We start from the raw sequence: 27,717 nt of genomic DNA, 5'->3' as shown, positions 1-27,717 counted from the left end.
ACCATACATATTTTTGGGAATGGAAGGGTCAGTACAACAGGACTAAGTGATTTCTATGCCTAATATCTGAATTTTTTTTGGCCTAAAACGTCAACCACCCAAACGCAAATTTAGGCTATTCAAACGGCTGAGGAATTAGCTTAATTTGTGGAGATCGAAGAGAAAGCATCTGTTTGACATAGGCCTACGCGTAGCCACGGACTGCACGGTTTACTTGTCAGTCTTGCCCGTCCGATTAGAGGGCTTTCCTTCGTTTACGCTCACCATCTTAAAAAGACGCGCATGCAAGTCAACACTGCGCTGAAACCTCAAGAATCAGTCAAATCGCGAAAAGCCACAGCTCCGTTTAATTGTCAGGTGTGATGAAATGCGTTCATAATTCACTTCTTATGTCATAAACGTTGAATGCCTATGGAAAGGTTTTGTGGTAGGATTGTCCAATGGTCAGTGTTGCTTCAATTTGTGTTTTGATTTATGCGACGAACCGATGCTGGGTTCATCAGTTTTGCGCAAGTTTAAAACGTTTAGCCAACTGCCTAATTTGTCATTTTCGTTCTATAATTTCCATTTCTCATGTCATTAATGTATACATGCCTATGATAAGGCTTTGCAGTTGTACAAGATGGTCAATCTATTGTCTCAATTGTGATTCATGTGATGCGCACACCAATGCTGGGTTCATGCACTTGATCAGCATAGAACAGGAACATTTTGGAGAGGGAATGAGAGAATGAACGCACGCAAGAAACACTTTTTAATTAAACGTAGGCCTAACAAAGACATCGTAAAACACTGAAAGTTAATATTTACACCAAGGGTCTCACGTCGCTCTCAAGATCAGTCGCGTGCTGCCCTCTTTTGAGCTTGCGAGAGGCTTAAGATGCACAATTGCGCAGCCTATAATAAAAAGTAAATAATGCTTAATTAAATAAAGGCATGTGCAGCCTATAAGTAAAGAAAAGACCCCTGCCATAATTTGAGGATTTACAGTAGGCCTAGATGAGATAGCAAAATGTATTTGGCCCGGATCCGGCCCAGATCCACCTTCAGATCTGGGCCGGATTCGCAAAACGGACCTGGGCCGGTGTCTTTTGGCACAACGGGCCAATACCGTTCCGCATCCGTTTTCATGATCTGGCCCAGCTCTGGGACGGCTCTGAACCGGATGTGTTTTTTATTTGGCGGATCCGGGCCAAATGTGCAAATTATCGTCATGATCTGGGCCAGATCCGGACCAGATAAGTGTTCGATAGTGGCGATTGCAGCCCTTATTTGGGCCAAATGTGCACTTTATCATAATGATCTGGGCCAGATCCGGACCAGATGAGTGTTCGATAGTGGCGATTGCGGCCCTTATTTGGGCCAAATGTGTACTTTATCATAATGATCTGGGCCAGATCCAGACCAGATGAGTATTCGATAGTGCCGATTGCGGCCCTTATTTGGGCCAAATGCGGACCAGCTCATTTTACGTCTGGCACCCATTTGTACTATATAGTCAATGTCACTAACAAATCAAGGAGTTACAGTATTTGTTCAGAATTTCAAGCTTTTCTTTAAAAAGTTAAGATTGTCAAATGTATAAAGGATTACTAATAAAGCTTTTTAAACAGTAACATCCAATACCCCTTAGTTGAACTCAGTAGCCAGTAGTTTGATCATGTATATTGAGTGTTAAATTATCAACATCTTGGAATAAATTATCTAAAAATCAAAACCTTGTACTAATGTATTTCAGAAAAGAAGCACAAATTCAAAATGTTACTTACTTTATTAAATTTCATTTATCACACACACTTTCCCTCTCAATTTATTACACACACATATGTAGCATGCACTGGGTGGTGGGTGGATCTTGTCCTTACTGCCCCTGTTGAGACAAGAAAGGCAAATCAGCACACATGACAATCCTTGGCTAATGCTTCCTTTACAAAAATGACATTACTCAACATTATCAAGATAGTTAATGATTTGAGTTGAATTTGAGAATGAATGATTTGTGATGCAGTGTGTAATGCTTCCACTAGATTGGAAATGTAAAAATCTTGTTTGAGAAAGATGACAAGTCTTAGTCTTGGAACAAGAAAATTTGAAAAATGTGAAAATGGAGGGTACAAATTAGAAATCAAAGTGGAACGTCTATTTCTATCCCTGTTCAAACAATTTAACCCTTTCGTGCCCGTGCCGAACATTCCATTTTTGGTGCTGGATGACCTCCTTACACAAAAAACCTTATTTCTTGAGTATAATACATACCATCAATGGGATATACATACCATTGTAATCAGAAGGGTCAGTTCTATCAAATGATGTAAAATACATATGGTAATGTTGATATAGTAATGAACAGTCTTTGAAAATCCTCTCCAAATGTATACCGAAATTCGTTAAAATTGAATTTCATTCGCATAAAAATGAATTTTCATCATATTTCTATATGAGATAGAGAAAAATATAGAGTGTATGACATGTGCAGCAAGTTGTGGGCTATTTAACAAAAAAGACTGAATTGGAATATCATTAACCTTTCAAAAGTTATGATAAATTAAGTGATAAGTGTAAAAAAATGCAGGAAACGGGATTTAGAATGTTGACAGAATTCACATTCTCTTTCTCACCAAAAACATCAAAGTATGCATAAAAACTAATAATGAAGTCAGACACAATGGTTTAGATTTATTTGGTCCATAAGAATAAACCATTTATTTGTATATAAGCAAATGCTAGTCAACAATAATGATATATAAAAGAAAAACATGTACCTTACCAGTAATACAGGAAGTAAGTATACTGTATATTTATTGAAGATCAATTCTGAAGAGACATAGAATACATTTGATTCAACAGATACAACTTCCTTATATAAATTAGTGTAATATGAAAATGATATACATCTATAAAATGTATTATTTATGAAAAGCTAGGAATACAATCAACTTCAACATCACTCAAAAATCAATGTGTCTAAACATTTGAAAGTGGATTACATAGAACAAGCCTGTTGAGAATAAACACATACACATATAAACACAAACACACACACAGAGGAGGATAGGGAAAGGTGGGGTGGGGAACCTGAAGGTTAAACACAGAGGACCTATGACTCATAACGAAACGCATCCCCTTCTGTAGAATGCCAAATCTGACAGCAATTTTGTTTACCAAAAAAGCAGTCACCTACCGCTAAACTCCAGGCCATACAAGCTACTTTAGTGTTATTATGTATTGTTTTTATAACAAAGCCAACCATTTTTCTTTGGCTCCTGCTGTACAGGAATATGTACTTGATGAAAAGATGACAGAGTAGTAGTTGGAGCAGCTGAAGGCGAGGCTGAAATTTTGACGGAAATGCCTGCCAGCTGTTGTGATAGATTTTCGCCAAAATCTTTCTGGCTGTAGCTACCGAACCTAGGTTCAACACCAGATTCTGCATTGCCAAACTTGAAATAATAAGAAACTACTGAAACAGCAATGTCAATGGAGAAAAAGTGTACACAATATGTATTTCTCATTTGGTCAACGCTCCCTGATCCCTTCAGAGACTTGGTTCCCCAGTAGCAATGGATATTAGGGAGGGAAGTGAAGTCCCATGTCAATGATCAATCCCAGAAAACTGTGAAACTCTTCTGGGGTCTCTTCGTCCCATGCCCCTGCACTGTGTGTTTGCATACAACGGCCTACTAAGCACAACCTCCCACCCGTTCCGGTTGGTAAAACCACATATGCCTGGGACAACAACATAAAAATCAACATAACAAGTCTATTTCAGTGTTTTAGTGGCAGTCTACACCACCCTACGCACGCCACCTAAATCTATACCTTCTTCCTCCATCCTCACATGGTCTTCAACATTGTGAGCGCAAGCTCATCAGCAGTCAGCCACCTCTTCAGGCCTGCAAGGAGGTCTGTGTAGGTCTTGTCATCCTCCATCTGAAACAACAGTAAAATCATACAAATGTAATACATTTATTAATTAAAAAAATAAAATCACAAAACTACATATGTGTGCACATACATACACAAGAAGAGGTAGCCTAAACTATTGAAGCATTTTGAGTAACTCAAAAATATTTAGAAGTATGAAAAGTCATTTTTATTACACATGGGTTTAGCTACCCTAAATCTGATTGCCTGGCTGGCATTAAGATAAAGACAGATTACATTTCACCTAGTAACTAACTGCTTAAATGCAATAATGACATTTCTGACATAATATGTGATTTCACATCATGTTTTCTATAAAACTACATATTGAGAAGAGTAGAATATCAAGTCATGCCATCTTAGAAAATGTTGAGACAAGCACGTCTGATGTTTGGCATTTAGAAGCAAGGTAAAACAGTTCACTACAAACTGCCTAGCGAGGTAACAACCCGATGAGAGGCAATACGTTAATTAGCACTACATTTCTGACAGAATCCGTGATTTCACATCTTGTTTTCTACAACTACATATTGAGAGGAGTAAAAATATCGCTCAACTTATTTCATGTAAGAGAACGCAACTTAGAAACGCGGCGCCCATTGATTTATTCAGCTTTGGTATGCTATACTGACTTACCAATATAATGCTTACCTAACAAGCAAATTGGTACTAGAAAACAAACTTACTTACAGGTTATATACTAACAGGTTTTTAAATGAAATTGTCAAATGAAAATAACTGATATAAAAAGCAAACGAGAATACTGCAAGCAGTTCAGAGTAATGCAGCTAGCTAAAGTTACATGACGATGCACTTAGCCCCCGCTATGCCATAATGTTGACGCTGATGAGAAAGCATATTACTGTCAAATAACATGATTTTATGACTACAAATTAAGATTAACCATAACTAGAAACGATGTAAAATATATATTACCTCAGTTTATCCAGCTGTGTGGTTTCCAGTCGAGGTAAACTCCAACGAAGTGCAGGTGGCATCTGGCGGTCCATGTTAAAATGTACGACTGAAGTGAAAAGTTTTTTTCACGACTCATCTTCAAGTATCCAAAACATTTCGCGCCATAAACCCCTTAACCAATCATATCAAATTGAAGCTTATGTTGTCAGCATTACGGGGAAGATCTCAGAAATAAAATCAGTCATTGGACAGCTGAGATATTAGATGATTGGTCATCGTTAAAATTTTAACGAAATTAGAATGGTCGGGCTTGTAAGGGTTAAGCAAAAAAACAGCGTTCCACATTCAGCTTTTAGAGAGACAGTTATCTTTGATTATGAGTGCATCACCGGGGACTCGAATTTCCAAATGACGATTGTCCGTCATACGAACGAGAATTTTAATCCTGATAACACCTTTATGTAATATATTTTGGTTTTTGAGTTTTAAATGTCAGAAACATAGGCTAAACAGTGCTACAAGACTTACCTTACTGAAAGGCAGGATTGCAGACAGGGCATGCCGAATTCACGCCAGTCACGCCACCTCAACGCCTCGGTCCTGGGGCTGAAGACAGACATTTTATTAAATATCTTTTATTTTATATCCTTTATATTTTTCTGAATGACTGATATTTATGACAGCACACTTTATGCAGATTGGCCTATAGCCTAGGCCTACTATTTTTTATTACAACTCTACCTCTTTAATTCAGCTGTCTGGTTGAAGCCTGGAAATGTTGTAAACAAAGTAGCATAGTTGGCTAGTTTAGCCTATCATAGTCTACTGATTGGACTGTTCAGTTTCCCCATGTGTGTTGAAGTTTCAAGATAATACTTGTTCTCCTTGGGACAGGCCCTTTTGGGAAACGTTGGTATTGAGATGATCAGTCAACTTCAATGCAAGAGTTTTAAACAAATATGTGCAGCAATGATAGCTAATGATGCTAAGCGGATTTAATAGTAATTTAGCTAGTCGTCTTCTATGCGTCCTTGCTTTCACGATTGTGAATGTTTTATTTAAGTCGCGCGTGTTCATTGAGCAGTTGAGGGAGGGAGAGGGAGGGAGCGCGAGAGAGAACGGGGCAAGGAGAGGGGGTTTACTTATATAATGTTTGGTAAAGTTGCACACATAGTCTACAATGAAAGCAAGGAGAGGTATGAAATTATTATTTATTTATTTGTTTTTGGACAACGTAGACTACCGATAAGTAAAGCGGGAGATGTGGGTTGCTTTTGCGCCGCGTAAGCTGCAAAGCAGTGCGTGAAACACTAGAAAGGGTGTGTCGCGATTCTGCCTTTTCACACTGCGACACAGTATCGTGGATATGAATGTCGCGATTTCGGGCTCGAATCATATATCGTTACAGCCCTACTGATAACACCTTCATGTAATATATTTTGTTTTTTGAGGAAATATCAGAAACATAGGCTAAACAGTGTTACAAGACTTACACTTACCTTACTGAAAGGCAGGATTGCAGACAGGGCACGCCGAATTCACGCCACCTCAACGCCTCGGTCCTGGGGCTGAAGAGACTGGGGAGGAGGGAGAAGGCATGATTCATTCGATACTTGAATACCCGTCTGACAGTATAAAATCGTTATTTTAACATACTAACACGTATCTCACAACATAAATAACTCGCCAACATCCCAATTCGTTCCATTGTTAGGGACCTGAAACCGGTCTATACGGCTCTGTAAATTTTCATGGTGGAATACGTCGAATAAGTCGACTAATCGCTGCAGCACTACAAAGAATCTGTCACTGTTTATGTTATAACTAGATTGTAACTCTGTAAAGTGTTTTCCATTGCTGCTGCTTCAGTTTTCTCAACCACGATTACCACGAGTTTGAAAATGCTCCCTCCCGCTATGTAGTCAAGATGGCGCACGCTGAGGGCGAAAGATTCTAGAGTGAAATATGTATCCAGCGTTCCACGTTCAGCTTTTAGAGAGACCGTTATCTTTGATTACGAGTGCACCACCGGGGATTCGAATTTCCAAATGACGATTGTCCGTCGTACAAACGAGAATTTTAATCCCTGATAACACCTTTATGTAATATATTTTGGTTTTTGAATTTTAAATGTCAGAAACATAGGCTAAACAGTGCTACAAGACTTATCACTTACCTTACTGAAAGGGAGGATTGCAGACAGGGCACGCCAGTCACGCCACCTGAACGCCTCAGTCCTGGGGCTGAAGAGACGGGGGCGGAGGGAGAAGGCATGATTCATTTGATACTTGGATACACGCCTAGACTGCTAACTGTATAAAATCATTATTTTAACATACAAACACGTATCTCACTACATAGAACACATCTCAATTATTTTCTGGCTTACAGAGGATGCGGTAGCGTTAAGGAATCAGGCTAGCATGCTAGCCTGGAAATTGTGAGTTAAAATCTCAGCCTAAGTTGCTCTAAGGGAGACTAGCCCTGAAGTAACAAGTAAATTGACCAAATTAAGTCGCTTCGGATAAAAAGCGTTGCTAAATTAATTTGTACATGGCTAAAATTAACATTTCATTAACCCTTGCTTACCCCAAAAGCTAACGTTAGCTAATTGTCCAAGATCAGTTTAAAGTAGCGTAAACGTCAACAGGATCCATTAAAATTATATGAAAGCAAAAATAATGTATTTCATTCTAATATAGTTGAAGCAAATAGGCTTACCTGAAACAAATCAAACGAACTCTTCTTTTCACTAGCTCTCGTGTTCACCAACCGCCTCCGTTAATGTCTAACTCAGCTCTGGCTGCAGTAAGGCAGTCGACGAAATCGTAGAACTAAAAATTCGCGCTTGCGTTTCACGACGGCTGGCCGTATCAGTTGTGACTGTGCTTCCCGCCCCCTGTACGGTGTTCATTTTAGGACATCCTCAGACTCAGGTGTCAGACTCAGAAAAACATCTGTCATCTTCAGACAAAACTGCCTCAGCGTCAGAAAAACCAGACTCAGGTGTCAGACTCAGAAAAACATCTGTCATCTTCAGGCAAAACTGCCTCAGCTTCAGAAAAACCTCTGTCATCTTCAGACAAAACTGCCTCAGCGTCAGAAAACCCTCTGTCATCCTCAGATAAAACTGCTTCAAACCAAACGGCCTAAGAAAAACATCTCAAAGGACTCAGGTCTCAGAAAAAACGCTGTCGGAAAAAGTGGAGTCAGGTCTCAGAAAAAACGCTGTCGGAAAAAGTGGAGTCAGGTCTCAGAAAAAACGCAGTCAGAAAAAACAGAGTCAGACGAACAAGTCTCGGATAAAAAGTTATCAGAGTCAGGTATCAGACATCAGATGAAAATGAGTCGGGTCTCAGGAAAACAGCTGTCCGAAAAAGTGGAGTCAGACGAAAACGTCTCAAATGAAAAGTTATCAGAAGCTGAAAAATATCACGCATCATAGCGAAATGATACGTCATCAAAATGCGACCGCCATACAACGTAGCCTCATGCTTACTAGCCAGTGTAAGAGTGCGGGGAAAGAACAACGACGGCTACAGAACGGTGAGTTTAATATTATGTTTAATACTTTATTCTGTCAATGGCATGTTATATTTGGCGCTTGGTTAGATGTAGAAATTATAAGTAAAGGTAGAAAGTGATCCAATGGTGTAGGCTACACATTGTAGGCAATCGATGTATGTATCTTAGCCAACCTTACTTGGCTAGTAGGCTAACATTAGCAGCTGCTGTAAGGCACATACAGGAGTATGCTATGTACTACATACAGCAAAATAATTTGTTTTTCGTAGGACTACGGTACGTTCAATGAGCTAGGGAAAAGTGGGTTAAACATGTTTCCACCACAAAAGTCCAGAACGATACCTGAACGATTATTTCCTACTTTTGCTAACCGTTTCCCAGTTGTACACTGTCTACCAGTAAGAAACCTGCAATCATCATCATTGGGAATGTTCCCATTATTCCCAGACCCCCATAAAGACAAATATGATATGCCATGTAATGCCATATAATACCATTATAATAATACCATTACATGAAATAGCAGGTAGTAACAACACGGCACATTTCTCTAAATAAGTTAAGATAACATTTCATATAAAATTAATTCAACAACACTGCAGTTATTGTCCTCTGGGGATTACATTTCAATTACGTGTCTATCTGTATGCCTGTCTATTATTGTTGTGCAATGACAATGACAACTGCTAACGTTAGCTTGAGCAATGGATAACAAATGTACATTAATTTAGGGTTTTCTTTAATTCACCTTTTTTTTTCTATAACCCTCAGACAATGGACAGAGTTAGAGAGTACGACAACTTAAAACAACAACTTGAAAATGGTAAGTTTTAGGGGGTCATATTTTCAGTTTCCGTAAATCCTCAAATTATGGCCGGGATTCTATAGCCGGGGACATTGTCGATTCAGACAAATAAAGGCCGGTCCCCAAATATAAGCCAGGGTAATAATTGCCTATATCATACCCCTATTCCACCGACACAGCTCTAGTGCTGGTTCGGAGTCAGTTAACCCAATTCCACCAACGCAGGTCTGGTGCTGGTTCGGAGTCACTTTTACCCATCGCCCCAGAAAGACAGAGAAATGATTAATATTTTGCAAATATTTTGAAAATTATTTTCTAGGAGAGCTGACTCAAAAAGGGTTTGACACACGAGTAAAAAAGCTTCTGGTGGCAAAGGAAACCGGTAGGATAGTATTGCTGCATATTTTCAGTATTAACATCAGATATTCGTAGTATAATGTTATGTATATAATAGCCAACATTTGAAGATTGCATATGAATTCAATGTGAGTAATTCTTTGATTTCACTGAGTACTTATTTGTGCCTTGTCATACCACCGCCATTTCTATTGTAGGGCAGAGTGAAGGGAGTTCCAGTTCTAGCAATGATTATTTGAGTAAGCAAGCTCCATATTATGTGTATTCACAATAATATGAATGAGATGTTGGGTTGCTTGGATTTGGCACAGTTGCTCAAATAAATATCTGTGTTCATTTCAGCTGCAGCTGAGGCTTTTGCCAAAGCAAAACATCTTGTACAGCCGCAAGTTGTGAAGAAGAAGCAATATCCACTGGCAGTTAAACCATCAAAGTCGTCACTTCTAAAGGTTAGAAAAGTCTGACCCTAAATAAACACAATATTGCATTAAGAAACAAAAGATGCCTCAGTGAAAAGATTTTACTGTATTTTCCGGACTATATGTCACACTTTTTCATAGTTTGGATGGTCCTGCAACTCAGGTGCAACATATATATTTATATATATGGTTTTTTCCTCTTCATGACACATTTTTGACTGATGCAGCTTATACTCTGGTGCGGCTTATAGTCCGGAAAATACGGTAGTTAGATAGATTGTATTTCTTTTCTTTAAACTTAGGTTAAAATGGCTCCCATGGAGTGGAGGCCACGGACTACAAAGAGGTCAGGGAAATATCAAAAAATTATTTTGGAAGAGATCCCTCCCCGTGTTGTCCTGCAGGGAGATGAGACCTATGACGACCTGCTAAAAATAGGACAAGAAATGTTCTGGCCTGACAAGCACGATCAAAGTGAATTCACCCTTTGCCATGGAGACGGTAGTAGGTGGACCAAGGTGGAATTCTCTGCAGAGTTCAAAACTGTTTCTGATATGACCACTCCTTGGAAAAGGACTCTTTATGTTGGACGAAGAGAATTGGATAATTTGGGTAATGCTAATTATCAATACCAATAATATCATAAGTGTAGAAGTTATTTAGTACAAAACATCTGTTATTTTTGCAGAAGTTATCTGCGTAGATGATGAAACTACAGCACCAGGTATGTTCATGTCAGCCAAAACTAATTGCCATAGTAGAAACATTTAAGTGTCTATATGTGTGGTTACATGTTCTAGTTATGAAGTAATCTGTATATTGTACTGTATGTTCCAATGGAATTTCACTGTGACTGTCATTTTTTGTTTCTGCTGTTGTGTTTTGTAGATGAGGAGGATGAAGGGGATATGGATCAAAGTATGTTTGATGAGGTAATGGCATGATCTGGTCTGATCTTGCACCCACAAATCCTCAGACATCATTAGTGTGATTGTTAGAAGTGTGCCAAGTGGAAAAGAGGATACTTTCACTGTTTGTGTTTGTAGGATTCCAGTGCCGAGTCAGCTAGAGGCAGTAGTGCAGGGACAGCTGTAGCTCAACACATTTCAAATCTCAGGGTCAACAGTGAGTCAACTGCAGAGGCAGCGGTAGGTGAGAATTGGACATCAGAGAGTGCAGTGGAGGGAAATGAGAGTGTGAAGGCTTCACACGATCCCATCCTGCCCTCTTGTAAGTATTTTGTTTTCTATCCAGATAGTGTCTTTTTCCACAAATTATTTAAGGAAAAATTAACATCTCATGTATTAAGGGAAGGGACCACTGCTCCTCAAAACATACATTTCAATCAGTAGGCCTGTTTGATGTCTGAAGTGCTGTATGTAGAACAAAGAACAGGACAATTTTGTACAACATCACAGTGGATCAGCAGATAAAACTAACCAAGGGTAGCGAGTTCACTCTATTTCAGTTTAAGTTTGCCCTATAGGTTAGCTTCAGCTGTCAGTCCACCATTACATCAATCCTCCATATGTACCATATATTTTCTTACTGACCACACTCAATGTTGAGGTCTCAGCTTAAGGTCCCCTTTAAAAGCTTGACTAGTCTGGGACTTGTTTCACCAGAAGCTACACATATTTAAACTTGTGACAAATAAAGAAATGCTGTGAGTCTATTTGTGTCACTGTTGGTTAATATTTTCTGAGGTTGAATAGCATTTCTATGCCATGTTGTATTGCTTACTACCAATATGTGAATGATGCTGAACATTGTTTGGAATGGGCTCCAATAACAAATCCAATTACAATGTAGGAAACATTGCGCTTGATGTGTGTTTGTATCCCTTAGTGTATCTTCCACGTGTCCCATATGTGGACAGCTCCTTAATCAAATACGATGAAAGGCTTCTCCTTGGAGAAGGAACGTTTGGTCAGGTGTACGGAGGCTCGTACCAGGGTACACCTGCGGCTGTAAAAAGAATAGTGTTAGGAAGTGCCAAAGCAGAAGAGCAGGACATCCACCATGAAATAAATGTGTCTCTGTAAGAATATTTTATTTAAATGATTTTTTCTGTGCTCTGTGTAGCTTTGTAATGTGTTACATTTGATAACTTAAAGTGATTTATAATGCTAAGTAATTTCTAATACTGTTACAAATGTGTGCAAGAAACCATTTATTTATTTTTAACTTTTAAGACAGAATGGGGTAGGCAACCTGAGATTACTTTTCTTTAGTTCTGAAAGAATAAGATTGGGTTCTTTTCATTATTCACAGGAGACTGTCACATCCCAACATTGTGAGACTTCTGGCGGCAGCTCGCAGTGACACCTGCTTTTTGTTGGCTACAGAGTATATCCATGGAGCTCCTCTTGATGTCGTCATTAACTCTGACAGCTGCATTGTAAAGGTATTTTTGCTACTGTTCTTTCAGTTGCCTGCTGATATTCTTTAATGTGTCACTGCACATAATTTGTTAGGGAAATAAGCAAAGTCTTATGACTAATTATCTTTGTTAATTATAATTGTCTTCTAAGCTGGAAGGACACGATGACGAATTCATCGCTCTCGATCTAGCAATGGCGACAGAGTATATCCATGCACAGCAGGTTATTCATCAGGACCTTAAGCCAGCCAATGTTATGGTAAGTTATTTTTCCTTCAGAAATACTGGGCATGACAATGGAAGCGCTTCTTTTGAACAATCTCTGAAGTGAAAACATTTTAGAGATGAGTAACGTCTTGGAAATGTGCATAAAGTGACAGTGTACCAGCAGACTTTAGTGTCAAAATGCAGAACTTGTAGATCACAATGAATATGTAGCTTTACAGATGACAAACTGAGCCAACAATATCAATCATTTGGTTGCTTTGCTTTTTATACGTGTAAATATATCTTCCCTGGTAAATACAGTACTTTCATACAACATTCATAATGTTTTCTGTATCTTTCAGATTCAATTACAGTCGAAGAGGGCAGTCCTAACAGACTGGGGTTTGGCCAATATTAGAGACACTGTCCAGCTTCGCCAAGGTAGCCGTGCACAAGGACAGGCTGTAGGGCCCATGGGCGGGACATTCCTGTACATGGCACCTGAGTGCATCCTGCACTTTCAGGATGCCTCCTGGTACACTGACATGTGGTCCCTGGGGGCCACCTATCTGGAATTGTTCACAAGGTCATCCCCATGGCTCATCAGAAAACAACGAGAGCTGGCTGCTCTCATGGCATCGAAGACCCCTCCACACGCTCTCCAAAGTCTCAACGAGAAGTACCACTTTTTGGGTACATTGCTCAACTATGAGCCGCAATCCCGACCCAACGCCTCAGGAGTAGTAGAATTTCTCAAGTCAGGGCTTGGCCTGGATTTAGAGAGCCGATATGGGTATAAGTGGTAGAGAAATGCTGACAGTGTGAGGAAGTGTTTTTGTGTTCTGATAGTTCTAGTGAAGTCATAGTTTAAATAATTGAAAGCTTCCAATTTGTTCTACATTGATGTCCAGTGTGTGTTCAGCTGCAAAAGTATCCACATTAAAATAAAGAGCATGTCATGATTACTACCCAGCCCCCCACCCCCTCCTTTTTTCACTCTCTTTCCCTTAGCATAATTTTATATAATTCGTTTGCCTCTGCAAATGTAGAGGGTGTTTGCAGCATATTTCTATTCATACAATTGGTTATTTCTTCAAATAACTTAAGGTAGGCAGCAAAGCAACCATTTAGGGTGTGTGGAAACCTGCTGTTGGCTAAAATGGCCCCACACAGGTCTTGAAATTCCTCGTTTGCAACACGCAAGTGTTCATTTTCTTCACTGACAATTTGTTGTGAAAAGTCAAGAAGGTCATCATCAACTGGGCACAGCATATCAGCAAAGCCTGTATATAAGGGAGAAAAAGACAAATGGTGGTCTTTCAGGACATTTTCTTCAGAAGGAGGAAACATAATTGAGCATTAATGGCGAGTATGCATTCATAGAAATGTATTAAATAAATCAACCAAATTTTCTAATACCAGGAGGTGGGGAGTTGTACATGACATCTGGCTTCCCGAATGGACCTGGAGCATGCCGTTGTTTTCTAATGTCGTGACTGTTCCAAACTGTCCGCTCAATGTTCAAGTCCTCCTGAAGCATCTCAAGATGTGTATACTGCAGGCAATTTCTATTGAAAAAGAAATAGAATATGTAAAGAGTGTCCGATGAATTAGAGCATGTTTATGCAACCTTCAAAAATATATGCCATTTTCACTTGAAAGAAACTTTGACCTACATGTGTACAGGGTTGTCCAGTTCGAGGATGCCAGACTCCATCATGCCCTAAGCATGTGATAAGAAAAGGACATAAGGTTACTCTATTTTGTCATTTAATGAGTTTATGGTAGCAGCTAAGAAATTATAAATGAACATGATCAGAGGGTAACTTCAGAGTGGAAAACTAACATTTCAGCAATTATGTTAACCAAAGCAAACACATAAACCATGTTAACCATGTGCAAACACATAAAACACCAATTTCAGATATAGAGGTGTTAGATTTCTTGTGCTGTAGGTAGGGGATTTCCCCACAATAGGCAATCAAAAACCATTGTGGTCCAAAAAAATTGCCATCAGCAATGCACTCCTTTTGCTAAATTATACATTTATGGCCGTAGACATAGTTAAGATCACTTCAAAATGGCTTTAACCTCTCAACTGCAGCAATGAAATCATTCTTTGGTTACTGGTTTTAAATGCAGTTAAGAAAATATAGGTATATTTAAGGTCAGTCATCAGCGCAGCCATTGATGGTTGTCCTAGGCTAGTAGTACCTCAAATCTTGTCAGCCATTTCTTGATCCACGTCCGCTTTAACATGCTGTTGAAGCATTCGGCTCTCTTAACAGAACAATAATGAAATACATTTTTTCAACAAAACAATAATGAAATACATTTCAAAATATTTCACCAGACATAATTTCACTGCATTTCTTACTTCCAGTAACTATATGCATGTGACAATAAACTTCCTTTTATCCATTTCATCTACATCCACCAAAAAAGAAAAACCTGGGGAGTTGTGTAAAATACTAATAACAACTGAATGTGATAATCTACAAATGTTGAATGCCATATTTAGTTGGAAAAGGGACATAAGACAAAATATAAATCTTGAAAAAGACATTTGGTATATATGTACTTTTTCAATTTTGATGCTGGCAACATGTTTTAAAAAAGGGTTGGGACAGTGGCATGTTTACCACTGTGCTGCTTCACCTCTTCATTTAAAAACTTGCCTGGTTGTGAACTGATGTGCCCATCCTGAAGCACTGCCATGCCTGGTCCCCAAGTTGTCGAACGTGAAATGCCGTCTGCATTTCACCAACAACAAGGTTCTCCTTTCCCCTGTCACTCCGGATCAATCGGGGACATCCTTAGCATATAAAAAGAACATTTTTTGTGTATGTGACCTGACAAGCTTTGCCACAGACTCAATACCTCCAATTGACAATGCATACCTCCTAGTTCCACAACAACATCAAAGAAGTATCTTGCCACAAATTTTTGCTTGCGGTTCGAAGTGCCAACCTTCAGCCACAGAACCCTTCGAGAAAACCTGAGAGAGGAAAAAAAGATATGCACACATCCATGCACATAAAGAAAGCCAGCTTAGACAGAATGTTGCCCATGGTAACCAGCTAGCTTCACCATACTCTTACAATATCACTTCAGATGTGAAAAAGTTATTAACGTAATGTACCTTATGACACAGCACAAGCGATGCTTTTGTACAATTTACCTACCCATCAATGCATAAATGTACCCAGATCCCAAAGAACTTCAGCTTATCATTACCTGTAGGACAAAATATAGGGATATCTATAACGCATACTATTGTCGCATTGTAAAACTTAATCCCTTTCATTAAGATGATCAAATGTTTACCATCTATGTGCCAGGTGTCATTTGGTCCAGAGCTGTGGTAGTTCCTCCTTTGTATTTTTTTTTTGCCTGGACTCCTTCTCTGCAGACCACTTGCATCCACTTCACGCATAATTTCAGCAACATCAGTCCTACATTCATTGACAGGTACTTATAAGTGACACTCGAAGGTAACATGACAAAGTGCTTGGTGACATTTACATCACTAACCTGTAGCAAGGCCGCACTCCTCTGACATCGCGAACACGTTTTAACATGGCTCTGATGCCTTGGTCAGGTGACCAGTGTCTCATCTCGCTCTGGAAATCGAACATATCAAGTAATTATAACCATTGCATGGACAAGCAGAACAACATTTTTGCACAATGCACAAACATTTTTTTTTTTAATTGTTTGGGGGCTATAGGCTATCTATGCTAAGCTAGGCTAATGGAAGGGTGCATCAGACCGAGTAACTGCATGCACAGATAAGAGAAGGGTATGGGTCATATTATCTAATTTAGTACTGCTAATTATCCAGTAAAGGTTCCACTGTGCAACAGAAGCCATTGTCCAGTCAACCTTTACATAAAGTGTGCACACTGAAGAAAGCACACGCCAAAACGCGTATGTGCAAATAAAAGAGTATATGCATAGTGCGGCCTCTCTCCTACTTTCCTTTATGTATAACTATCCAGGCCAGCACTGATAAAGTTTAAAAAGTAGACAAATTGAGTGAAGCCTGCTCCTATCCTCACTGACCATTCAACTTTTACAAAATTCTGTCCACAGGCCACAGGCTTTATACAGAACAGTCAGAATGAATGAAAGCAGCTGCCTTGTCTTGCAATAAACAAACAGCGGGTGGAAATCCTGATACTCTTTCAACTACATGAAAGTTAATCAAATACCGCCCAGATTTCAGTGCCCATCAGCCCCAACATTTAGCAATATAATCCACTCTGAATGAAACACGTCTCACAATAAATTGCATGTTAGAAAACTTGCTGTTATCTACAATAATTTGTTATTGTTCATGAAGGCGTGTATGGCAAGTTGTTATTTTATGAGTAGCCTTTTACTTTATTTCTAAGAATAAAATTGCAATTAGGCTTAAATTAACAAAAAAAGAAGCCTAATAAGAATAAAGGTCTGCCTCGAATACCAGCCCACCCAAATAAAGGCCTGTGCTTTGCGTAGCCTAAGTAAATAAAAGATCCCAGCCACAATTTCAGGATTTATGATAAGGTAATGTCACTGCGCTGTTTTACCTGCACAGCTTCACGGATTTCTCGAAGTGGTCTCTGTGGGCTTCTCCTCCTCAGCCCAAGCAACTTCAATAGTCTCCTTAAGTGTCGGTCACTGTTAGGTCACAGAACAACCACAATATACATAAGAGCACACTCTTTAGCAATAGACTGTACTTAAGTTGTGAGAGCCCATCAGAAACAGCAATAATATGCAAGGAAGCAACACACCTTATTTTATGTCCATTTGAAGCCAACATAAGGCAAATTTCCTTCTGTTTGAACCCATTACAGAATAGAAACTGTATCATTGCATCTACCAAAAGGTTAAGTGACAAACACAAGATGACTGGTCATGTACCAACTCCATCTGTACTAATGGCACACACACAAACATATACATATACTGTATATAGTCTTATTAGCTGTGTGATATCATGAAACACAATCCTGGAAACAAGACCAACAACATTAAACTAGTAAGAAGAGTAAGAAGTTATCCCCAACTTAGTTGGGCCTCATTAGAACATGGTTATTTATGGATACTTCTTTCATTGTTGTTGTCAGTGGACATCTTGAAACTGAAAAAAAAAAAGCAAATGTCATTGCACAACAATAATAGATAGACAGGAACTTGAAATGTAATCCCCAGAGGACAATAACTGCAGCGTTGTTGAATTAATTTGATATGAAATGTTATCTTAACTTACTTAGAGAAATGTGCCGTGTTGTTACTACCTGCTATTTCATGTAATGGTATTATTATAATGGTATTATATGGCATTACATGGCATATCACATTTGTCTTTATGGGGGTCTGGGAATAATGGGAACATTCCCAGTGATGATGATGACTGCAGGTTTCTTACTGGTAGACAGTGTACAACTGGGAAACGGTTAGCAAAAGTAGGAAATAATCGTTCAGGTATCGTTCTGGACTTTTGTGGTGGAAACATGTTTAACCCACTTTTCCCTAGCTCATTGAACGTACCGTAGTCCTACGAAAAACAAATTATTTTGCTGTATGTAGTACGTAGCATACTCCTGTATGTGCCTTACAGCAGCTGCTAATGTTAGCCTACTAGCCAAGTAAGGTTGGCTAAGATACATACATCGATTGCCTACAATGTGTAGCCTACACCATTGGATCACTTTCTACCTTTACTTATAATTTCTACATCTAACCAAGCGCCAAATATAACATGCCAGTGACAGAATAAAGTATTAAACATAATATTAAACTCACCGTTCTGTAGCCGTCGTTGTTCTTTCCCCGCACTCTTACACTGGCTAGTAAGCATGAGGCTACGTTGTATGGCGGTCGCATTTTGATGACGTATCATTTCGCTATGATGCGTGATATTTTTCAGCTTCTGATAACTTTTCATTTGAGACGTTTTCGTCTGACTCCACTTTTTCGGACAGCTGTTTTCCTGAGACCCGACTCATTTTCATCTGATGTATGATACCTGACTCTGATAACATTTTATCTGAGACTTGGTTCGTCTGACTCTGTTTTTTCTGACCGCGTTTTTTCTGAGACCTGACTCCACTTTTTCCGACAGCGTTTTTTCTGAGACCTGAGTCCTTTGAGATGTTTTTCTTAGGCCGTTTGGTTTGAAGCAGTTTTATCTGAGGATGACAGAGGGTTTTCTGACGCTGAGGCAGTTTTGTCTGAAGATGACAGAGGTTTTTCTGAAGCTGAGGCAGTTTTGCCTGAAGATGACAGATGTTTTTCTGAGTCTGACACCTGAGTCTGTTTTTTCTGACGCTGAGGCAGTTTTCTCTGAAGATGACAGAGGTTTTTCTGACGCTGAGACAGTTTTGTCTGAAGATGACAGAGGTTTTTCTGACGCTGAGGCAGTTTTGTCTGAAGATGACAGATGTTTTTCTGAGTCTGACACCTGAGTCTGAGGATGTCCTAAAATGAACACCGTACCCCTGGTGTCTGATCCGGGTCAATGTCTCCATCACGACAGTAAAACAGAGGTGACAGTTACACGGATTTGCCAGTTTGAAGGCGGAGTCTGTCCGGAGCATAGACTGTATATATAGAACTGGACAGTGTGGCTGCATTCTACAGTGTTCTATGGAATTGAAGCCGCCGAGGCGACGCCATCTTGGAAAATTTGGAGCCAATTTGAAGTGCGGCTGCGCAGCAAAAGTTGAAGCATGCGCAGTGAAGAGGAGTCGCGGTCAGGCACGCCCACTCAGTTGCCACTCAGCGAGTTAAACACGCCCCCTTCTCCTTTCCACAACGCAGGTCGACTCGGCGCAGAAGGCTAGCTGGCTGGATGAATTTTGCGGCTGTGAGTTAGCTAAACAGTACAAACAACAATCGGTTTGTTCTTGTCTGGTAAGTGTTGCGTATCAATTGAAAAGTTTTTTTTTGTCTATTGGTGTTCTTAAATACGTCTAAGAGAGCTTATTATGTTGATTATAGACTGTGACAATTTAGTATGGTGAATACTAATGAGCTAACAACAGAAATACGGACAGCGAATTAGATGCTAACGTTAGCAGCTACATTAACGTTACCGTTAACGGGAGGCTAAGTTAGTCGTTGAAGTGAAGATTAGCACACAGCTCCCGTAACAGTCGATGCATGATATACTTGGTTTTATTAGTTGTTGCTGTTTTCAAATATCTCAATCTTGATGTATGCCATCTCAACATGGAGTAACCATTGACTGTACATGGGGATTAATAACACTAGACAGTCAGTACAGTATATGATGTGATAAAGCAACGGTATGATGTGATAAAGCAACGCAAGTTAACGTTAACGTAATGTGAAGCATGGACCTCATCAACCCGTCATGTTAATGTAACTACTAGCCAGTTTGCCAGCGTTGCATTTTTTCTAACGTTAACGACAGACACCTGTTAGAGCTACTTCTGTGATGGTAGGTCGGTAGCATAGACTGTAAAAAAAATAGATCGGTAGGTCGGTAGCATAGACTGTAAAAAAAATAGATCGGTAGGTCGGTAGTTGTAGACCGCATAAGTGAATGATCGATAAATGAAACGCCTGCATTAAACACTACGCCAAGAACCAGTGCCCAGGGATATCGGTGAACATTTGAGAAAGACCTTAGTTTGTCATCTAACGTCCATGATCAGTCATACTGATAACGTTATTTTTCAAGCTGACGCAAGTTAATAACATTCACACCGCATATTTAAATGTGTAGTTAACATTAGGTAGGCTGTAAAGTTTATTGCACACACATATTTAATTAATTGGTATTACTAGTGGTGTTGAGTGCCTGATTAGATGCTTTGTAATGTTGTAAAATTGTCTGACTAACTTTATTGTAACTTTCCTTTTTGCAGGTAAGATATGGGTGATGGCTGAATGTACTGGAGGTGGCGACAAGGTGGTCTCCATGATCTACATTAGTCTGCAAGCAAGGGAATGCCTACGTGAAGTGGTTTGGCTGGAGTGGTCTGAGGTGGCATGTCCTCCCCCTTTCTCCAAGTCCCCTGACATCCATCTCCCTGACATCATCACCCACCGTCACTGGATCAACATGAAGCCCCTTATACATGGGACATGGCACAGCACCACTACGTTCTGAAAACACATGACTTTCAATAACTTGCGTGGCACCGAGAAAAGTCTCTGCTGCTGCTCTGAACCTTCTGTTAATGTGACATCATTCATACTTGAGTCTGTACACATCCCTTTGTTTCTATTTTCTTTATTGATGTCACCCAAACTTCAACTTTCTGTATGCCCCTGAACTCACACAAATTGTAAATTGCAATGCGCCATTTAACCAGTGGTGTAGTCTAGTTAGTTAGTTGTAGTGGTGGGTATACTGTGAGCAACCCCAAATGTTATTAAATATGTATCCTTGCCTATTTTAAATGGGTATACTGAGATGATTATGCTTTTTAAATGGGTTTACTGTGTAGTCCTGTGTATCATGTAGACTATACCATACCACGGTCATTTAACTGCCTTGGTATTTAAGTCAGAGGCCATTGCTTAGTATTTAACTGTAGCCTACACAAAGATGTAGACGTTACTAAAATAATAATTATTTGTTGATACTAAATCAATATTGAATGTTTTTTTTTATTTCTTTTGTGCGATATATCATTCAGAATGCTGTAACATGACTGGTCTTCAATCAGCCAAAGAGGACACATCGTAACTCCTCTCCTAGTTACTCTCCATTGGCTCCCTACAGTAGCCAGAATTAAATTTAAATCTCTCACTTTGGCCTATAGGACACTGACTGGATCTGCTCCTTGTTATTTTAATTCAATGATCAAGATATACATCCCCAACCGCCCACTGCGGTCTTCTGATGAGCTTCAGTCTTAAACGCTAGGTCAAATTCAAGACTCTTTTCCTCAGTGGTTCCATGTTGGTGGAATGAGTTGCCCAGTGCTCTTCGTTCTTGTGATAGTTTTTGGTCTTTTAAGCACTTCTTATACATTATGGTTTGTATGCAGTAGTACTGTTTTATTTTCATTATAGGCTGTTGATTAATTTTACATTTTTTTATTATTGATATTCTCTTTAATGTAGTCTTACCATGTTTTTGATATTATTGATTGAATGGGCATTATTATTTATTATTGCTTTCCCCCCTCATTGTTTATTTCATTAGGCTATTGATTGATCCCTGTTTTAAGTATTATATTGTTTTGTATTTGTTAAGGGTAACCATAACCATCATCATCATAATGTGGTATTTTCTTATGCACTTGAAACAAAGAATAAAAATGTTTCTTTAAACGTAGTACCACTTTAAACACATCACACACTGAACAGCAAAGTAGCTTCCTTATTATGTGTAAAATGTTTACAGAGTATCCTGATGTAGTAGGTCCATGTTCTCATATTTTTACAGCTGACATGAAGACTGCAGCATTACATTTTTTATTTATAATGGAGCACCCTCTCTGGTGAAAGACTAGCAAGCCTGTGGTAGAGGCATACGATTACAGACATATTGAGAGAGCCTATCAATGAGTTGTCACAGTTTTCAATTTAGACGTATTATTTTGAAATGGGATACGTCTATGGGAGGATTTACACATCACTGGGAATACCTGATCAAATCGTACCAATGCAAAATGCTTCTCCGGCAGTGCAATCGCAGGTAACAACGATACCTTAACTCAGCATTTTCAGATACCGCTGTTATGAGCATACTAAGCAAATTGTCCATTTGTAACTTTGAATCCTACCTCACGTTAAGCTATGGTCCAATAATGTGTTCACTAAAACACAAGTAAAGTTATTTGTCGGGGTGATTCATAAATGGGCATACCGAGGTTGTCGACCTAGCAGGCTAGGTGGCGTTTATTCCCATTCGCAAAACTAAGCAAGAGTTAACGTTAATGAAACTTAACATCGCCTTCTCCAGTGACAAAGTGTATTCAAATGAAGTTGCAACGATGATGGCGGCAATCACTGGTTACGTTAAACCATTTGAAACAAGTAGGACTGTAAATTATGGGGACTATGGCTAACGTCACTTCGGATCAATATAGCAGAGCCCTCTTACTTTACCTATCAACTGGCTAATGCTAGCATGATGTAGCATGCTATGAGCTAATATACTTAGCATCTACGAAAGAACAGCACATATCTTTTTTCACAAAGAATCTGTAACAACTAACAACGATGTCTCTTACAAACAACTACACAATGTATGACTATCAATATGTATTTAGTCAGACTGTGATAAGATATAGCCTAATGATAATGACAGCAACACTTATTTAGGTTAGATTATGTGTCGAAATCAGGTGTCGTTAAAATAAGTGAGCGATGGCGTGGTAGTGTCTGCAGCCTAGACGGTAAAACATAATGGACAAAGCGTCGTGTCTGCAGCCAGCCAGCTGTCAATCATAGGTGTAAACACGCCCTTTTTAGATTTGTTAATATAACATAAAAAAAATAATTTCAGCGAGAAAAGAAAAATTGTGTGTATTGAAGCATCTTGAAAACTATTTTTTCGAATAAAAAGTTGTTGATACAAAAATAGTTTTAGGTGAGAAAAGTGACACGGAAAGTTGGCTACTTGGCCATTGAAATACATGGGGATGGGCGGAGTTACACATTGTACTGCAGCCAGCCACCAGGGGGCTCTGGACTAACGCTCGCATCACTCTTAAAAGACGGCACACTGTCCAGTTCTATATATACAGTCTATGGTCCGGAGTCTACTGCTATCTGGGGTAGGCCTAAATAATAGGACTACAGCTATTTTATAACTCAAGCAAATTGTTTTATTAATTGCACGAATTAAGTCCAACGGTTAGATTCATCTGGACGTGTTTTAAGTTGGCTGCAGCCTGTAAATAGGCTAATGATTTTTGAAAACGAATTCTGTGGTCATATGCATTTTACATAGGCAAGCAGGACAATTTGGGAGTTTTTTACTGCATGGAAACGATACAATAGCCTAGTGTCAAGCACGGTTGTGTTTAGCCTAGGCCTACCATTTGCATTTATTTAAGTTATGAACATCAGACGCTTGAGTGAAATCTCGACCTTATTAGTGGTTGATATAGCCTATCTTATGCGTTGTGTTTAAGCAGGCCGTGAACAAAGGGTTAACTTATAGCCTACAGGTAGAAAAAAGAAAAATGGTGATAATATAACTAACGCTAGCTAAGTTAGTTTGCCTGCTAGCTAGCTTATCAGTAGGCTATACAGTCTCTCAATGGGAATTATAATAGGCCTATTTACCTCTCCTTATTATTCAGTGTAACCTTGGAAAAAGATCAATCGGGCCTTTCACACTGTCAGTTCTTGCAGTTCATTACCGAGGAAGAAAAAAAAAAACAGCTGGTAACGTTAAAAACAGCTGTTCAGGTGGGCTCATAGAATTGGAACTGTATACATTTTGCGCTGAGCTTATTAAAATGGCGCCCTGTCAGGCTCAGAAGGTACTTCATGCCTATGACGTAACTGATCTATCTTGCTCCGCTCTAGAATCTTTGATCTAAACTAACGAGTTAGAAAAAAATTCACCCCCTCACAGTTGTCAGGCACTCGGGAACTACCAACAAATACAATAAAAGTCCATGGGACCAACCTGTAAAAGCATGAATTTATGCTGTGAAAACGGACATTTTAACATGGGGGTCTATGGACATTTGCTCCCTTTTGGGACCTGCCCCTAGCGGATTTTCGATGTATTGCAATTTTTTGCATTTCCGGGTAGGCTTCATTGTTCAAATTAGAATGTTGCCGCTTGGTTAAAACCAGAGCCATATATACCTTTATATGGCTCTGGTTAAAACCTATCCACCTTTCGTAGTACGGGTTAATCGGGAAGTTACGCCACACGTGATCAAGTATAGACAGAGAATGTCTAATAAGGGGAGAACTGCCACTCTCGGAAAACTTTCGGTTTCTGAACTGGTTGCAGTTCCTTCTGTGGCTCTACATGAGGGCGCTCGTCCACGAGTGCAGAATGCATGGAGGTCTATGGAGCTGTACCCCTCAAAATCCACTTTTCTCGGGATATAATTTTTTTTCAAGTAATTTGAATATTGTATTCGAAAGGGGAGGCAAAGAAAATACACTTGGTTGAGTATTATATTTTTTAAAGTTACTTAATTGTTCTAAAAAGCCTTTCAAATGTGTCAATGACGTCATTCATTAGCACAATGCTAGCGTGTTATGTGCAACAACGACCCAACCTGTAAGAAATCAAAAGGACATAAGTACTCGTTCATTCAACTTTTGACCTATAACCCATGTTGAAGTTATACAAACTACAATCAAATCTGAGATTTGTCAACGATAATCAGGTGAAAGAGACAAATTTAGCGGTCTAGCTCCATTGACTCCCATTCATTCTGCACTCATGGCGATCGCCCCCAGTGGAACTCTGGTGGAACTGCAACCAAAATTCGTTACAATGGGACTTACTACGGAGTGGCCAGGCTCTCCGTAGAAGGGCTCTGGTATAGAGCTGGTAAGTCCCGCCCTTTCCGCTATCCCCGCTGGACCTCTAGATTGAAAAATCGTTAATGCAAGTGAATGTGAGAAAATAATTATTTTCTGGCCCCTTTTGAATTTTGCCATGAATGTGAACATATGTTGTCTGTGAATTTTTAATATAAATTTTCGTGTAAAGATTGCTACAATTGAGCGGGTAGAGGTTTGATGCGGTTAAAAGTATAAGTATAAGTATATATACTTTTTTGATCCCGTGAGGGAAATTTGGTCTCTGCATTTAACCCAATCGGTGAATTAGTGAAACACAAACAGCACACAGTGTACACACAGTGAGGTGAAGCACACACTAATCCCGGCGCAGTGAGCTGCCTGCTACAACGGCGGCGCTCGGGGAGCAGTGAGGGGTTAGGTGCCTTGCTCAAGGGCACTTCAGCCACGGCCCACTGGTCGGGGCTCGAACCGGCAACCCTCCAGTTACAAGTCCAGAGTGCTAACCAGTGGGCCACGGCTAAACTTTGTGTGAGAGCACTTTGTGGACTACAACTTTCCGCTAGACGGCAGCTAACTAGTTTCCCATAACAACCATCAGTTGGTCGAGATGTAGAGGGTTATTAAGATCGACTTTGAACACAGTGAACCATACAATTTTACAATCACACTGTATCATAGTGTTAATGTGTTGAGTGAAGCTAGACATGTTTCGAATATTTTTGTTACCATGTGTGTTTATTCCTGCCGTTACAAAAACTAGCATCTCAGTTAATGTTAGCGATTAGAGCTAGCTCACGTCACAGGCGACATGTAGTCTTTCTCGTTATGTCTTTTCCACAACTGATAGCCGAAGAATCATATAATATACTGTCAAACTCGTAACATGAAAAATTATATTAAAAATTCACAGACAACATATGTTCACATTCATGGCACAATTCCACGGAGCCCTAGAGGGGTCATCGCAAAATGTTTTGCATGTTGAGAGAATGTGCGCTCGTTTTACTACATTGTGCGCTCGTTTTACTAAATTGTGCTCTTGTTTAACTAAATTGTGCCCTCGTTTAACTATATTGTGCACTCATTTTACTAAATCGTACGCTCGTTTTACTAAATTGTGCACTCGGTTTACTAAATCGTGTGCACAATTTACTATATTGTGCTCTCCTTTTACTATAGTGTGAGCTTATTTTACTAAATTGAGCTCTCATTTTAAGCATAGTAAAACGAGGGCACAATTTATTAAACGAGTGCACTATTTACTAAAACGAGCGCACGATTTACTAAAACGAGGGCACGATTTATTAAAACGAGAGCACAATTTGTGAACATGGTTATAGAACATTGTGTGCACGATCTACTTAAACGTGGCCACAATTTGTAAAACGTGCACTCAATATTGTCTTGACACATGTAAACATGAGCACGTTATAGTATATTCGAGATCTCGATCTACTAAAACGCACCCACGAATAATTAAAACGTGGGCTCGAAGAAATTAAATTGTGTGCACAAAAACATAGTGTCAAGGGGTATCCCCGGGAATGACGTCGGGAGGTGTGTCGCTTGTAGTGACGTAGAGGGAATCTCATTGATTGCAGTGCACCTGGTTATAGCCCCGTTAGGTAGGCTGTAGGTGGGAGAGCAGATGATTGTGTGTGTTTGTACAGGCCCCTTGCCAACATCGTCCAGCTGAATGTTTGGCGAAGTTTTGAGTGTTTGTTGAGGTCCAAGTGTATGCAGAGCTGTGGTGTTTATCGCGAACGGTGTGAGCTGGGCTACATAGCCTGAGAAGCTGAGCATCGTGAACGACACTGTTTATGTCTCCCGTTTCATAGTCCGTATCAAAGCTTACCTCGTTGTGTGCATCATTGGTGTGCGCGTGGGTTATATGGTGAGGCCCATCGGGCGCTAGAGGGAACCTTATTGTATTGGGTGGGTATTAGGCGATACTACTAATACGCAGTAGCCTATTTGTACCAACAGTAGGTCTACGTGTTGTAATTGTTTGGGAGCTTGTCGCTGTGATGTGCTTCGATTGACTTCTAGACCTCACAGTTAAGTCAACAATCCAGGAGATAGTGGAAACCAGTCATTAGGCTACAACAGAGCCCGCGAGTAGCCTTTGTAGTAGAATTTCCCCATTATGGGTCTCCATAGCTGGCGGTTGACACCACAGTGCCCCTGCTACAAAGAGTAGAAGTCCGCTATAAAACATGACCACCTAAAGTCTTTAATTAGCTGCTTACAGTTATCATCACATTACCAATATGAACTGTTACAGACAGCTGTAGGCCTAGTCCATGTCAAGGTAACACGAAGTTGCCACCACAGCACAGCGAGCGGTGAGAAAATGTCGGGAATTACTAAATGTGAGCACGAAATACATATTTCGAGAGCTCAATTTAGGCCTACAACGGGGCCACGTTGTATTAATTCGAGGGCTCAATTAAAGGAAAACGTGCTCACGTTTTATTAATTCGAGGGATTAATTAAAGGAAAACGTGCTCACAAATTATCACAACCAGAAAAAATATCACTTAAAGTGAGCTCTCCCGGGCTCCGTACAATTCAAACGGGACCAGAAAATAATTATTTTCTCACATTCACTTGCATTGACGATTTTTCAATCTAGAGGTCCACTGGGGGTTTAGCGGATGGGCGGGACTTACCAGCTCTATAGACCTCTCCAGAATAAG

At 39.7% G+C, this 27,717-nt stretch overlaps 2 protein-coding genes and 1 long non-coding RNA gene across 7 annotated transcripts; 1 reads left to right on the top strand and 2 right to left on the bottom strand.

The window, feature by feature from the left end:
• Positions 1-1,752: 1,752 nt before the first annotated feature.
• LOC121694760 lies at positions 1,753-7,732 on the bottom strand. 4 transcript variants are annotated; one of them, XR_006025885.1, is made up of 5 exons: positions 7,564-7,732; positions 7,019-7,085; positions 6,336-6,419; positions 5,371-5,448; positions 1,753-1,870 (listed from the first exon to the last, which is right to left on the bottom strand). It is a non-coding gene; the product is annotated as an uncharacterized LOC121694760 (long non-coding RNA). The 4 variants fall into 4 exon arrangements; XR_006025882.1 differs by having other exon boundaries at positions 6,342-6,419; XR_006025883.1 differs by having other exon boundaries at positions 6,347-6,419.
• Positions 7,733-7,866: 134 nt separating this feature from the next.
• LOC121694758 (mitogen-activated protein kinase kinase kinase 3-like) lies at positions 7,867-13,344 on the top strand. 2 transcript variants are annotated; one of them, XM_042075083.1, is made up of 13 exons: positions 7,867-8,388; positions 9,139-9,190; positions 9,492-9,554; positions 9,727-9,768; positions 9,872-9,978; positions 10,353-10,560; positions 10,637-10,672; positions 10,837-10,880; positions 10,995-11,178; positions 11,797-11,989; positions 12,223-12,355; positions 12,483-12,590; positions 12,901-13,344. In XM_042075083.1, exons 1-13 carry the CDS (start codon positions 8,308-8,310, stop codon positions 13,342-13,344), a joined length of 1,695 nt encoding a protein of 564 aa, XP_041931017.1. In that variant the 5' UTR covers positions 7,867-8,307. The 2 variants fall into 2 exon arrangements, with proteins under 2 accessions (XP_041931017.1, XP_041931016.1); XM_042075082.1 differs by having other exon boundaries at positions 10,251-10,560.
• Positions 13,345-13,469: 125 nt separating this feature from the next.
• Positions 13,470-18,813, bottom strand: LOC121694759. Its single transcript, XM_042075084.1, has 13 exons — positions 18,335-18,813; positions 17,635-17,669; positions 17,320-17,404; positions 17,113-17,203; positions 16,073-16,161; positions 15,866-15,993; positions 15,724-15,775; positions 15,439-15,536; positions 15,217-15,353; positions 14,753-14,818; positions 14,215-14,261; positions 13,958-14,106; positions 13,470-13,821 (listed from the first exon to the last, which is right to left on the bottom strand). The coding sequence occupies exons 2-13, from the start codon at positions 17,660-17,662 to the stop codon at positions 13,532-13,534; spliced, it is 1,260 nt and encodes a 419-aa protein (XP_041931018.1). The 5' UTR covers positions 17,663-17,669; positions 18,335-18,813; the 3' UTR covers positions 13,470-13,531.
• Between the last annotated feature and the right edge of the window lie 8,904 nt (positions 18,814-27,717).

The sequence above is a fragment of the Alosa sapidissima genome, chromosome 20 (assembly GCF_018492685.1).
Source record: "Alosa sapidissima isolate fAloSap1 chromosome 20, fAloSap1.pri, whole genome shotgun sequence".
Lineage (NCBI taxonomy): Eukaryota > Metazoa > Chordata > Actinopteri > Clupeiformes > Clupeidae > Alosa > Alosa sapidissima.
Note: the sequence above shows the minus strand (reverse complement) of the source record. Positions and strands in the feature narration are given on the sequence as shown.